Source organism: Hypomesus nipponensis, chromosome 21 (genome assembly GCF_054491055.1).
Source record: "Hypomesus nipponensis isolate SF chromosome 21, ASM5449105v1, whole genome shotgun sequence".
Classification (NCBI taxonomy): domain Eukaryota; kingdom Metazoa; phylum Chordata; class Actinopteri; order Osmeriformes; family Osmeridae; genus Hypomesus; species Hypomesus nipponensis.
The window spans coordinates 15,030,096-15,045,030 of NC_140381.1; the positions used below are offsets into that span (position 1 = coordinate 15,030,096).

General features: G+C 42.0%; 1 protein-coding gene across 1 annotated transcript; it reads left to right on the forward strand.

Moving 5' to 3' along the window:
• Positions 1-2,246: 2,246 nt before the first annotated feature.
• Positions 2,247-11,120, forward strand: LOC146238133 (ribosomal RNA processing protein 1 homolog A-like). The gene is made up of 13 exons (XM_084686177.1): positions 2,247-2,265; positions 2,369-2,527; positions 2,779-2,861; positions 9,061-9,118; positions 9,267-9,352; positions 9,476-9,537; positions 9,661-9,790; positions 9,882-9,946; positions 10,040-10,245; positions 10,376-10,455; positions 10,549-10,646; positions 10,771-10,790; positions 10,888-11,120. The coding sequence occupies exons 2-13, from the start codon at positions 2,398-2,400 to the stop codon at positions 11,019-11,021; spliced, it is 1,152 nt and encodes a 383-aa protein (XP_084542303.1). The 5' UTR covers positions 2,247-2,265; positions 2,369-2,397; the 3' UTR covers positions 11,022-11,120.
• Positions 11,121-14,935: the final 3,815 nt, after the last annotated feature.

Consider the following 14,935-nt stretch of genomic DNA (forward strand, 5'->3'; position numbering starts at 1 on the left):
CCGACCCAGCTGCTTTGCGGGGGTTCTGCCTCTTGAAAAGTCTGTTAACTTCACCCTCCTGAATGGAGAGAGTCGTCACAGTAGAGGGGGGAGGGGGGAGGCCTCATGGATGGGAAGGGGTAGTTCAGGACTGTCCAGTTGTCTTTCAAATCTGCAGTAGAACTTGTTCAGGTCGTTGGCCAGGCGGGAGTCGTTGGTGGAGTGGGGGGCTCTGGGCTTGTAGTTGGTGATTTGCTTGAGCCCTCTCCATACAGAAGCAGAGTCGTTAGCAGAGAACTGACGCTTCAGTTTCTCAGAGTACAGTCGTTTAGCCTCTCTCATCGCCTTGCCAAACCTGTTCTTTGACTCCTTGAATCTGTCTCTATCCCCACTCCTAAAAGCTTCCTCCTTCTCTGACCTCAACCTTCTCAGCTCTGCTGAGAAACAGGGCTTGTCGTTGTTGAAGCTCACCCTGGTGCGTGTTGGTATACAGCATTCTTCACAGAAGCTAATGTATGATGTCACAGCCTCAGTGAGTTCCTCCAGACTGTTGGTAGCAGACGTGAACATGTCCCAGTCAGTACAGTCCAAGCACGCCCGCAGATCCTCCATAGCCTCACTGGTCCACTGTTTTGATGTCCTCACAACAGGTTTACAGAGCTTTAATTTCTGCCTGTATGCAGGAACCTGTGGACCTGGCGCCATGTAAACTCCGACCAAAATGAGCGACGTGAATTCTTGTGGCGAGTAAAAAGGTTTACAGATTATAGAAAATGATTCCAGATCCGGAGAACAATGTGGCAGAATCACTGTCACATCTACACACCAGCCACTGCTGATGTAGAAACAAATACCACTGCCTTTGGTTTAGCCAGAAAGTGCAGTGTCCCGATCAGCTCTCATGAGTTGAAAGCCTGCCAGATGTAAAGCGGCGTCCGGGATCAAATCGCACAGCCATGTCTCCGTGAAGCACAAAACCGAAGATGAAAGAAAGTTTCTGTTTTTCACCATCAGTAGCTGAAGTTTGTCCATTTTATTGCACAGTGAACGTACGTTGGAGAGGAAAAAACCTGGAAGCACTGTTCGGATTCCAAGTCTGCGTATCCGAACTTAAGCTCCCGCTCGCTTTCCCCTTCTACGGCGTTTCACTGCATGAGCATTCCCTCTAAATCTGACGCTGGAAGCAGGAAAGTGGGAAATAAGTCCACAGGAGTTGTGGTCCTCATGTTCAGAAGTACTTGTCTAGTTAGAGAACCCCGGAAATCTTGGCAGAACACTGAATTAACAGACAAAGCTACGGTGGCCCTGAAGTGCTAAATACACCCCCTAATATGAGTACATCCCCCCCAAATGAAAACACTCCCCCCAAATAGGAATCACCTCCCCCCAAATAGGATGACTTGTTCACCTCCCCCCAATACAAAAACACGCTCCCCCAAATGGGAAACGACATTACATCCCCCAAATGAAAACACTCCCCCCGTATAGGAATCAACTCCCCCCAAATAGGATGACTTGTTCACCTCCCCCCAATACAAAAACACTCCCCCAAATGGGAAACGACATTACATTAACTCTGAACGGAAAGGGTAGGTACTACAACGCTGATGCACAGTAACTAACAGGAAATAAGAAATGTATTGGTTTGGAGAGAAGAAAAATGAGTAATTCAGTAGAGCTAATTGCAGCAATTACACTTTATTTTAATCGGGGACATTCATATGATGTAATATTAGATATGCTCTTAACGTTTAACAACATTAAAATAAGTATGCGCACATTAAAAACGAAGTTAAAGGAAGCAAGACTTTTCAGACGTAAGATTTTTTAACACAGTCATGCTTAAAATGAGTAGTTATTGTTTTGAAAATGTATTACATGAAAAACAAAAATCTAAAACACTTTTCACCAGGGAGGGTGGCGCCCGAGCGCCCTCTATTGACCAGTCGCCACTGCTGTTGCGTTGCAACCGGTTGAGGTTGGCTTATAAGTATGTTTGGGGCAACATCCAGACTACTTACCAACACATATTCTCGACAAAACGGTTTGCACAGAGCCTATCAAATCCAGCTGAGTTAGTGACATAGGAAAAACGGACCCTACAGTTATTTGCGTGTTATTCGGGAAGTTGGCTATGAAAAAATACGATTCATTTTTTTTGTGGTAATTTCACTGAACGAGATTCAAAGAAGTCAGCAAAATGTTCTTAACTTCCCATCGACAGATGGCAGTAATGCAACTTAGTGAATGCCAACTGCCGTACAATTTCACAAAGGAAGAAAAAAGGTAATCGTCATCTGTTTGCGCCGCTCAAAGTAACGCTGTTAACAAAAACCACGTCATTTTTAGCAAATAACTTATATTGTTGTTCTATAATATTTGGTGGTAGGTAATTGTTCCACGTGTAGTGTTGGGAACATGGCGCCGATACAACAAGAACCTGAGATCCAGTTCGCTCAAAGATTAGCGTCTAACGAGAAACATATCAGGACAAAAGCAATAAAGAAGCTCAGAAAATATATAAGTGTAAGGTCCCAGAGAATCAAAGGTAAGACGGTCAATTCTTTAAAGTGGTTAGCTGGTTATTAGGCAAATCCTAACCTTCACCATCATGCTCTAGCTTATGAAGCTAACGAATATTTGTGAATTTGGTTAACCGAGCTGAATACTGCACACATTGTACCTGAGTAACCAAGTTGACTTTGTACCTACATGTAACACATTGCTGACTGGTTGGTAAACAGTCGCACGTGCAGACATGCTTTGGCATTAATGTACTTTCCCACCTTTTGAATGTAGGTGGTTTCAGAGGGGATGAGTTACTTAAACTATGGAAGGGCCTTTTTTACTGTCTGTGGATGCAGGACAAACCACTTCTTCAGGTGAGTGTTTCTACATTATTTTTCAGTGATTCTTGAGGAGTGGGACAAAACAGGGTTCAGAATGTAAAAAATAAAACCTTATGCTCAGACAAATTAAAATGTACGTACATATCTAACAAGTACCAAGCTAATGAGCAATGCTTTGATCCAACCTTTCTGTTTTATCAAAAGGGGCACTTTACCTTGCCAGCGCTTCTTTTGTGTCAACACCATCAGACACTTAAAATCCAAATACATTTCCACTTACATTATGCTAGAACTATAAAAAGTATAGTAAACACAAATTTTAACCTGACAAATGTCATGATAAAATTACTTTAAAAAGGTGTCTATATAAATATTATTAAAGTGGAACTGAACTGATTTTTGAAGTATGGCTCATAATTATTCCAATTATATCACAACATGTATCTGATAACTAAAAGAGCAAAATGTTCCATTTGTTAATAAAAACGTTTTAAACTTTACTATTTAACTAATGGGCGTGGCCATCTTTGAATCGCCATGTCTGTGACGACACGAGAATGGTTTGGTACTGTGACTGCCGGCTGCTAGCAGTCATCAAGATTGACATTGATAGATTGTCAGGGAGAACATAGGTTGAAATGGCTTTAAACAAACCAGTTAAAACAAGGTGCAAAGTAAGATGTTATTGGCTGGTTGTACAAAGTTTACAAGGCATTCACAATCATGTCCTACCCAAGCGGCAACCGGTTTTACGAAAATGGCTTGTATCTATACAGGGCCAAAGCCCGCCAGTTGCCCCCAGATTCAGAGTTTGCAGGGATCACTTTACAGAAGTGGATTATATTTATAAACCTGTTAAATACGCTAACGTTACATACACACACTGGCGTTTTTGACATAGCTACTCTAGCCAGCTCTAGCTCCTAAATTCACACCTCATTGTAGCCAAAGCTAGCTCTGTTAATTAACATTTCCTACACTGTAGTTTGTTTAACCTAGCAGCAAACAAGTTATCAACTCAACCAGTGAGTATGTTTCACACAACTTGAAGGGGCTACTATTAACTGAAACTTACCAGCTATGAATAGGGTGCTCCAAACTTTCAAGTTCAAGTCTTTTATTTGTCAGATGCACAGAACAACACAGGGTCAGACTGAGCACTGATATTCTTAGGACAGACAAGACAATGCAAGGCGACCTTGCATAGCATGACATATAAGTAGCCTACTCAGATCATAATATGATTTATAGGTTACATCTATGATAAGCTACCATAAAAGGTATTTCTCCTCACACAGCATGGGAAAGAGCCTGTGCTCAATGATGAACGATCCTTTTGGTGGACCACTAACACCCAGGTCATGCAGGTCTGCCTCTTTGATCAGATGGATTCTGTCTGTTGGCATTGTAGTGCAGTTACGACAAGTAGCTAGCTACAAGTACACCACTCGGTGTTGTTCAACCTGTCAGTGTTAACTAAATTTAAATCTTCCGACAAAACCACATATTCTGCATCATATGGAACAACTGCGGTCCTGCGGGTACATAATTACGTATTGGTTTGAAAGCATACGCCATAGGATGAACAGGGATAGGTATAATGGTTCAGTTTTCTTCCATTTTTAATACAGTTTGGTTGCGCTCAATTTCAACCTGGCATTCTCGTGACGTCAGATATGTACGTCATTTAAACATGGCGGCGCCCAGTTCTTTTTAAGTACATAATTGACACACTAGAGATTTAGATTATTTATAGAATATGGCATACAGTTGTATGTTATATATTTTTTGTCATTAAATATATACTATTATAATATCACTGTGTCTAATGGCAGTTCAGTTCCACTTTAATCTGTTTTGGTCATTGTACTGTCTTATCATTTAAAGTTTATGTTTTTCAAAGCAATCAATATGTTTTTAAGATTTCAAAACACATTCTCATGTTGGAGACAGATTCCATTTTCACATGACCAACAATTCCTCAACAAATATATAATATTATAATGAAACATTATCAAAATATTCATCTTACGGAGGTGACGGAGACCTTACAGATATCTCACAGTGGTGAAATAAAACTGAACTTGTAGTCAGTTTAACTATAAAATACATTGAATTAATCAATCACTGAATTAAAGCAAACACAAACAGTGAGTATGTCATTTACAAACCATTTATTTTAAAAATTCAAGTTTAAGTATTTAGATTAAACAATTTTTTTTACAAATTAATACAATTCTATGTATGTATCATGTATCTCAATATCAATTTTTAGATGTAACTATTTGCAACTGCTTTTGTATCATGCTGCTTTCATCTGTATCCGTTTGACTACCGAAACATCAGAAACTGAATGTGCTCCCGTTCAATGTAGTCCATCACCTCAGGTGAGAGGTGAAATATTTCTCTTGTACTGCATGCACGAGTTGGAGATGATGGCTCAGTCAGCTTAACCAGGATATTTTCGACTGGAATGAAGCACACATCCCTTGCCCCTCGTTTTGGATGAAACCCAGTGCTTGGCCCATTAGGATGGAAGAATTTGACTTTTACATCTTGGTGTTGTGTATTCATAGTGACTACTTTTGCCAACCACCAGTTCTTGTCGTAGATCACAGCAAGCCAGTCTCCACAGTTAATGTGATCTGCAGCTATTTTTGTGTGAACTCCAGGAACTTCATGGCTGTCCTGCTCCATTTCTTTTGAGCAGAAGCACTGCTACCACTTGTGGTTCTCAAGAGTGCTTTTTCAAATTTGTCCTTTACATACTTATGGAGATCAAACATGGCTGTAGTGAAACACTGGCAAATCTTTGGTTCAGAGCCAAAGCAGTACAATGATCTGCAAGTGATCTTCTTCCCCTCAGGAATAACCTGATGAACTTTGTGTTCCAGGCACAGGTTTCAAGGGTTGAATGAGTTCATCATAGCCTGTCATTTCTTCATCTTTGATATAAGAGAGTTGGATGTTGGTAACACTTTTCTTCACCATGTTGTGGAATGTTTTTCCACTTGTAATATCATTCCCTTGCAGAAGGAGACGGTCTGCAGTTCTTTTGACTGTTGCTCCGATGCCATCTGGTGCTCCTTTGTGGTGAAAAGTGGCTAAGAAGTTCCAAGTTGCTCTCTGGAAACCAAGTCTCTGAGGGACATTACATAGAAGAGAGAAATTCTTCTTGTTTTTATATTGTTTGCTCGAACCATCAGACCAGAAGTGGATGGTGTGAGCACCAGGAAACTTCTCTCATTGTTTTGAGTACGGGATTCACGTATGCCCTAATGGAGGCAGCATCCTGACGCTTGGACTCAGACAGTGCAAAAGCCAGCCTTTTCATCTCTTGCATAGCACATTCCAGTGTGCAGATTGACTTGGGGGAGGTTCTGGCGAAAATGACATGATTGTACCTCTGAGCCATATTTGCATTTCCATGCTTCTGCGAAGTCAACATGCACAATGATGCTGTTTCCAATACAGTTGATTATCATCTTCCTAAACTCTCTGGACTGGTTTTTAACCAAACACATGTGTTGCTGTCTCATTCCGCAACAGGTGTTCATACAGCTGTATGAGTTTTGCTACGGTAAGAGTCGCTTGGTGCGAGAACATGTGCATGTGCGAGAACTTTATCCACTGCGAAGAATATTAATTATAATCTTCACAAGCACCTAGTAAAACAACATGCTTCTACAAAGCTAATCGCGAAAGAACCCAGTGCTAGCTCTGCTGATCAAGCAGTCGGAGCCACTTCATCAAAACAGCCGAGGCTTGATTTTAAACAGAAGTATTTCCAGTCTCTAAGCCAGGCAGAACTAAACAGACTGCCAGGTATGTTGTCAAGACATGCAACCTATGTCAACAGTTGTCTGTTGCCTTCAGGTAACTAATTAGCAACATACAATGATATAACATTTTAGCGTTGTCACTTGGTTGTGCCACTGCAACACTAAACTATTATGACTATCTTTGTGCGATAATTTGATAATAGAAGCAGGGAATTAAAAGTAACGCAAATGTTACTTTACCTTGTAACTAATTACTTTTCTATGCAGTAACTAGTAAAGTAATGCAGTCACTTCTGAAATAAGTAACTAACTAATTGCTAATTTTCAGTAACGTTCCCAACACTGATGATTGGACCCTTCTCTGTCGACACAGTTTTACATGTAGTGAGAAATGTTATTGGTATAATAGGTGTTATAGATTTGATATAATAATGATTAAGTTAGATTGAAGTAGCCTTGCTGCCAGCCCACCTTAGCCCCGCCCACAAACACATTTTTTTGGTCGGGAAGTTGGGTCTGGGGAACCTCGGTTGGGGAAAAACTGTCCAAGCAGGAGCTGTTCGGACCAATGAAATTGTCCGGGCGGGCTTTATACAATGATGGACAGATGAACAACAGTAACATAATCAACCACGTCACCAAAGAGCGCTTGGGTTGAATTCGTTTTCAACAAACAGCGTATTACGTTGCACTGATTGGTTGTAAGTCTATCCAATTGAGCGAAGAGGCATTTGTTTTAGGAGTTCGGTTGAAACACGCCCCATACTCACAGTCCAACGGAGAGTTCTCAGACTCATATTCTGAATAGAATTATGAGTATGACAATGTCAGGCTAAGATTGAAGGGGATAATTGGGTTAAATACTTTAATATTAATCCCTGATAACATTGTTGAACGATCGCCTGGGGACTCGAGGTGCGCGCTGACCAGGGTGCTGATCCCCTGGCAAATAGTCAATACTATTTTATTACGCCTCGCCCGTCTCCCTAGCTCACGCCCGGGGTCTCACGAATTTGCATAGGCTACGTGCGCAGAGATCACACGCTCGGTCGGTTTACGAGTTAGTCGGAGGCTCCCTCAGGAATCCCTGCACCCAACACAACAACCACGATGTCACAGACGTTCACTGGGCCTCCAATCACAAACTCAAGAGATGGCAGCAAATGTTTTATAGGCCCTTTTTTGGGCAACACATCATTTTATACAGTTTATCGATCACTTGTTACTTGGCTATGTTTCCCTCCCGGTTAACGTCCTTCCCACGGGTAACAATAATAAAACAAAACTCTTTCCCCCCCGTTAGTTTTATCCTCCGTGAGACGTAACACCGCACCTATCGAGAATATATGTGTCTTAACAGACGAACACTTCAAGACCCTGTTTTGCGTAAACACCAGCTGGACAGTATTTGTGTCTAAATGACTGGTTGCAAATCCCCGGGGAACTCTAGGTGTGGGGTGCTGAGTGGATGTCTTGGTCTCGAGCGAGGGGCACTCAAATGGGCGGTAGGGCAACGACTGTCTTTGTCAAATTTTTATTGGCAGAATTATAGGAACAAAAATAAAAGTCAGCGAACCTCTTTGACCAAGGGCGACAGGGAAAACAAGAAAACGGGGACCCTGGGTCACAAGTAAAACAGAAATTAAAATATGGTCAGTACAACTGACGAAAAGAACTCTTTCGGCAAAAACAAGCTCAGGAGAAGACTCGACTTCAGACAGGCAGAGTGTGTAGAGTGTTTAGAGAGAGAGAGAACAAGAGTGTAAGTGTGTCTTCACACACAATTTTCATTCTTATATCTTTCAATACGGATGGCCCTATCTAGACTTTGGGCCATATATGACGAAGTCAAATGTGGTTTTACCAATGCAAGCATTTACTAACCACATCTTCTGCATCTGTCATACAGAAAAATTCTGTCTTAAACTTCTACACATTAGCAGTTCTACACATCTATTTTAAGATCTATTAAGTATTTAAAATTCAAAAAAGGTCAAAAGTTCCAAAACCTTTTGCAAGCAATAAAATAAAAAAAAACATTTGCCAATGCACATTCTGAAAACATATGCATATGCTAGAGATCACTTATACAAAACTTGATATGTATGCACGGAAAAATGCAACAACCTTTTATATATGTATGCAAGCATCTAAAAACGTTTTTAATGCACAACTTGGATATATGTATGCACAAAGTCATGCACATTTTTCATTAAGCATTGTTCTGTCTTTTTTTCCAGTCGATCAAAACAAAGGCTCCTTTAGGGGCGTTCAACAACATTTTCAATTGAAAATATTTAAATTTTGATCACAAATGCAGTTGTGTGGGACCTGTTTAGTCCGATGTCTCAAGAATCAGTGTTTTATATGGCTCCACATGGGTGATCGACTGCATTCACATCTTCAAATCTTAACTTTTCAATTCTTAATGGAAAATATTTGTGTCCTAGGAGGAGCTGTCAAATCAAATTGCAGGCCTTCTGCACAACTTTCAAAGTGTTGACAGCCGTAAGTCCGCCATCTGTCAGATTTTATAAGCAGTCATGTAGGCCATAATAACATCTTATATACCTTATGATAGTTTAAATGTTATTTGCACAGCCTTGACTGAATCTTCCAGGCCACACACTATATGGTAATTGTTTTGTTTCTATAGAGTTTCAGTATCTGGAGGCCTTCTTGCAGACCATCAAGAGGGAGTGGACTGGCATTGACAGACTGCGTATGGACAAGTTTTACCAGGTCAGTGTCTTTGGAATATGTTGAGAGCTTTATCTGAATTAAAAAATTATAATGGCACGCTTGACAATAGTTCTGTATTTTAGTGTGTATTACAAATTCATCTGAGTCCCATTCATCTGTCAGCTGGTTCGCTTGGTGTTCAGGCAGACTTTTGAGATGCTAAAGAAGAAAGGATGGGAGACAAGGTAATGGCTGAATCAACCACTAACTCTTAGCGTGTGTGTGCGCGCGCATGCGCGCGCTTGTGTCCTACTGTACTGAATGTCACTACAGACTTTTCAGATTGAATACCTTTTGTTCTTTCACAGCGTACTTGCCAGGTTTTTGGAACTTCTCACAGCACAGGTCCTCCAGAGCACAAGTGGAGCACCTTGTGGACTTCTGTTTCACATTATGGACCTCTACATGACAGAGCTGGCTGGCGTGGGGTCATCTGAGGTATGAGTTGTGGCTATTTCAAACCTGTAACTGCTGACTTAGGTTTTGTTATCCGTTGTGTGTTTTAAACCTTTTTCGGTTGTCCTCACAGCTCAATGCAGAACAAAATTTGACCTTCATCAAACCTTTCTGCAAGTCAGCAGCCAAAACCAAGGAGTAGGTAGCTTGACATGTCTGCAACCCACTCTGCACAAACAAAAATGCTTTAACAAACCCTCCTTTTATTCACCCATCTTTCTTTCCTTCTAGTCGCATCCTACTTAGAGCCATCTGCAACAGCATATTTAGTGTCATTATAGATCAGGCTCCATTTGCTATTGAGGATCTAATGAAAGAAATGAAGTATGCACAGACTTCAGATTCAGATTCAGGCCAGGCATCTGAGGAAGAAAATGTGAATACCAAACGAACTGTCAACAAACCCAGCAGGAAATCTTCAGGAAAGCCAACAAATGGTAGGCTTTGCACAACTATTAAACAATTTATATAAGACTTGAGGCCTGCACTTGTCTTTCTCAGAACTGCCAGCATTTTCCCCCTCTGTTCTGTCCTTGCACTTACGCACCTCATCAACTGAATATGAAGAGGAAAATGAGTTATTCAACCTGGAGGATGGCTTGGACATTGACTTACCAGACGACGAGGGAATTGGACCGGTTCTCCAGGTGATTGTTTAACACTGGCACTTGCATGGTTTTTATTGCATTAAGTTGTTGCGCCTACAGAATTGAAGTTACTGACAGCAGTTTTAATTTCAGTTTGATTATGGTGCCTTGGCAGACGAGCTGTTTCAGCTTGCCAGTCGTAACAATACTCCTAGCTTTAACCGCCAGAAACTCTACAAAGTTATCAAAATGTGAGTATCATCTACTGATTGTTACAATGCCACACATGCACGTGGGCCATCTTTTGGATTGTGCTGTATTCTGACTGGATTGTGATGTATTCTGACTGAGGATGTGTGCTTTTCTCCTTTTTAGGCTGCAGGATCTCAGCAAAGGTAGTTGTTCATTAATTGTTGTTCATTAATGTATCAATATTCATAGTAATTAATGACCATGGCATGAGTTTGCGCTTACCCTCCATCTCTTTTTCAGGAGCCTTTCCACAAGATGAATACCCAGAAGAGGTATCAACGGACGAGGATGACGATGAGATGTTTGGCAGCAGAAAGAGGATGAAGAGGGAGATGGACATGGGGGAGAGGGAGGAAGAAAATGGGGCTTCATGACCCTTCTGGATCATAAGTCAGTCCTGGAAAACAAATAATGATATTGGACAGATGTCTGTGTCTTATTGGACATAATTTAAAAATATAGCTGCTTGTAAATGGTGTCTTGCCTGCAGTTTTGTTGTTTTTCAGGCCAAATCTTACCTTCTTGGATTCAGATTTTGGTATCTGGCACTTCTGTAAGACATATATGAAAGCCAGGGGCGTTTCTAGGATTAGACCTTTAGGGGTGCTCAGTTCCCAATGAGAATGTGACATGAATACAGTGCCTTTGAAAAGTGCTAAACCCTCTTGATAATAACAGGCATGCAAACAGGTCAGGGGTAAAAAAAAGGTGAGAAGGATAGGGGGGTCCAGGGGCATGCTCCCGTGGAAGAAAATGTATTACATTTTAGAGTTAAACGCATGAATCTGGTGCACTTTGAGAGCCAAATTAAGAGTCTAGATCTATGTAGAATCTGTGATCTTGTAAACAATGTCATGTTCTTTTAACCATATAAATTTTTTGTATAGCATGCGTCATAAAAAACATAACACATACACAATACATGTGTGTTAATATGCAAAATATTGAATGAAAAAACTAAGGATGTGCCTTTCTTCATAAACTACTAGCATCAAATTATAATAAACAATAAAAAAAACGATTTAATCATTATTTTTATGGGTGCTGAGATGACATTTAGGTGCTTGAGCACCCCTTAAAAGGGTCTAAAATCGCAGATGATGAAAGCCCCCGAAGTTAGCTTTTTAATGTATTTTTTAAAACTATTAGCAGCAATTAAGTTACCTATTTGAATACGACTGGCATAGAATAAATAAATCATAGCCAAGAACATTCCATAATTGTTCCAAAAGGATTTTCTGGATGATTACATCCAGAAGACTTTTGAAGGGTTCTCTAACTTTAATATACAGAATAATTCATATACCAAATAAAGACAATGTCCTTATTTATATGTATTCATTTAGCAGACTTTTATCCAAAGCGACTTCCAAGAGAGAGCTTTACAAAAAATGCATAGGGAATTTATCATAAACAACGAGATAGCCCCAAAACATTGCGGGTAGCCAAAACATGAGCATACATTGTGATAAGCAAATAAGTGCCAATGGGAAGAAACATAAGAGCATGTAGTTAAACAAATTGCAAATTAAACAACAAGAACCTCGAAAGTGCAAGAGTGTACCTATAGGAAACAACAATTATATAATTTACAGAGTACAAGTTAACTCAGTTACAACTAACCAACAAGTCCCTCAATTAGTGTCATTGTGTTCCTGGAAGAAATAAACTAACATTGGATCCAACAAATCTTACCTTAGTGTGTCTAGCCTTTTCTTGAAGGTGGGGAGACAGTGAGATGATCCACCTTTGGGGGGCCAGAGAGGAGAAGAGCTTGGGTTGGGAACGGGCACTCTTGAGAGGTGGGGCCACCAGACGGTTAACAGAAGAGGACCATAGGTGGCGGGTGGGGGTGTAAGGCTGGACGAGAGACTTGATGTAGTCAGGTGCAGTCCCGTTCACCACTCGGAAGGTCAGTACCAGAGTCTTGAATCTGATACGGGCCATGATGGGTAGCCAGTGGAGGGAGATGAAGAGCGAGGTGACATGGCAGTGTCTGGGTAGGTTGAAGATCAGGCGTGCTGCTGCGTTCTGAATCCTTTGAAGAGGGCGGGTTGTGCATGCTGGGAGACCGGCGAGCAGTGAGTAGTAGTAGTCCAACTTTGAGATATCAAGTGCTTGGACTAGCAGCTGGGTGGAGTGCTCAGACAGGTATCTCCCGATCTTCCGGATGTTGTAGAGGGTGAAACTAACGACAGGGAGACCGCAGCAATGTGGGCTGTGAGGGAGAGCTCGTCATCCATGGTAACCCCAAGGTTCCTGGCAGAGGATGAGGGGGTCACCGTCGCAGATCCCAGGGGGATTGAGATATCGTGGGAGATGGAGGGTTTGGCCGGGATGATGAGAAGTTCTTTTTTGGCGAGGTTCAGCTGGAGGTGGTGGTTGGTCATCCAGGCGGAGATGTCTGTGAGGCAGGCCTCAATCTCAGCCGAGATCCCCGGATTGGTTGGGGAGAACGACAGGTACAGCTGCGTGTCGTCAGCGTAGCAGCAATAGGAGAAGCCATGGAAGGTGATGATTGGTCCAAGCGAGGTGGTGTACAGAGAGAAGAGGAGGGATCCAAGGAAGGAGCCCTGTGGGACACCAGTGGAGAGCTGGCGAGGGCCTGACAGTTTGCCTCCCCAGCAGACCTGGTAGGATCTTCCCGACAAGTAGGATGAGATCCACTGGAGTGCAGTGCCAGTGATGCCCATCTCAGACAGTCTGGAGAGCAGGATCTGATGGTTAACTGTATCAAACGCTGCAGAAAGGTCCAGCAGAATGATGACGGATGACCTTGAAGCCGCTCTGGCAGACTGGAGGGCAGTGGTGACTGACAGGAGGGCAGTCTCTGTGGAGTGGCCAGTCTTGAAGCCCGATTGGTTGGGGTCAAGCAGGTTGTTCTGAGAGAAAGTTTGACAGTTGGTTAGATACAGCACGTTCACTTTTTTTTTGGGGGGGGGGGGTAATAATGGGACTTATTCATGTTTTCTTTTTATTTCTTTTTATCGTAACATTGTGCAATTTTCAATTCACTCTGTAACACGGTGTCTGCCGCCGTCCCATAGTTGCAAAGCTCGAAATCGCCTGTGTGCCCTTGTGGGCCTCCGCAGCGCGACTGTGCCGTTGTCATTTCATGTGCTGCCGAACATAATTTTTCCCACCGTGTGTGATACTAAAATCGACGTGACACACTTTGCAGAAGGCGTGGGAATTGTCGATGCGGCTTGATGATAAGACCTTAAATTCCTCCGTCCATGTAGCCAACTGTCAGGGACGGACTGGTAGTAAAAATAGGCCCTGGACTTGATCCAGACCGGCCCACCAGAACCGGTCCCGTATACGCCACCAGCGAGCGCCCTGCTAATGCATGCAATTTCTGTGCCTGATGTGATGCTAGCTATAGGGACTTCCACGCTTAGTGCGAGCGCGCATTACGCGCGATCAATTTTTTGGGGTTGATTTGAGCGAAAAAAAATTGGGGGAGCTTTATGTAAAACAAACAAACATAGGTAAATTGGTAAAACATTGTCTAGTGAAGGTAATTACGTTTACGTTTCTTGGCCTGGTTTTCCATCTTTATATTGTCTTTATAGCTAACTTTCGGACTGTCAGTGTCACTGTTGTGTGTAAGCGGCACTTAGGGCTGCATAGACGTTCATTTGGAATAGACCAACCGTCCTTGGGTAAAGGGGGGCCGGCCAACCGTGTTGCTGGCCAACTGTGTTGCTCAATCTTTTGACGAAATGTTTATTAGTAGTAAAAAAAATTATAAGGCAAGCGGCCCTCGGGCCCAGAAGTTCTTCGGCCCATCGGGAATTCTCCCGGTGCTCCCGATGGCCAGTCTACTACTGTTTAGCCTACTGTTGATTTGCAGCTTTTTTTTTGCCGTAACACCACCTGAGACTTTTGCCATTTCTACAAGTGATTCTGTATCAAAATTCAACCGTGTGTTATTCAAATTCTCCTGCCTACCTGCGGAGATATCAACAGCGCAACTGGGTTGTAGGTTGCGGCAGAGAATTTATAATATGAACAGGCTCTGGTTGCGGTCACAAATGGGTTGAAAATTGTATGATAGCCTATATGTAGCTATTATGTGAGTAGGATGCGTTTCATACAAGATCTGGCAACTGGACAACATTTAGATAATATATTGATGTGAATATTTATATAACGAGGTTTGGCCATACAAATTACGGGAGTTTCACGGGAAAAATGACTAAACGGGAGGGGGGGCGGGAGATGGGTGTAACACACAGAGGTGTCAAAAGTATTCACATTCATTACTCAAGTAGAAGTATAGATA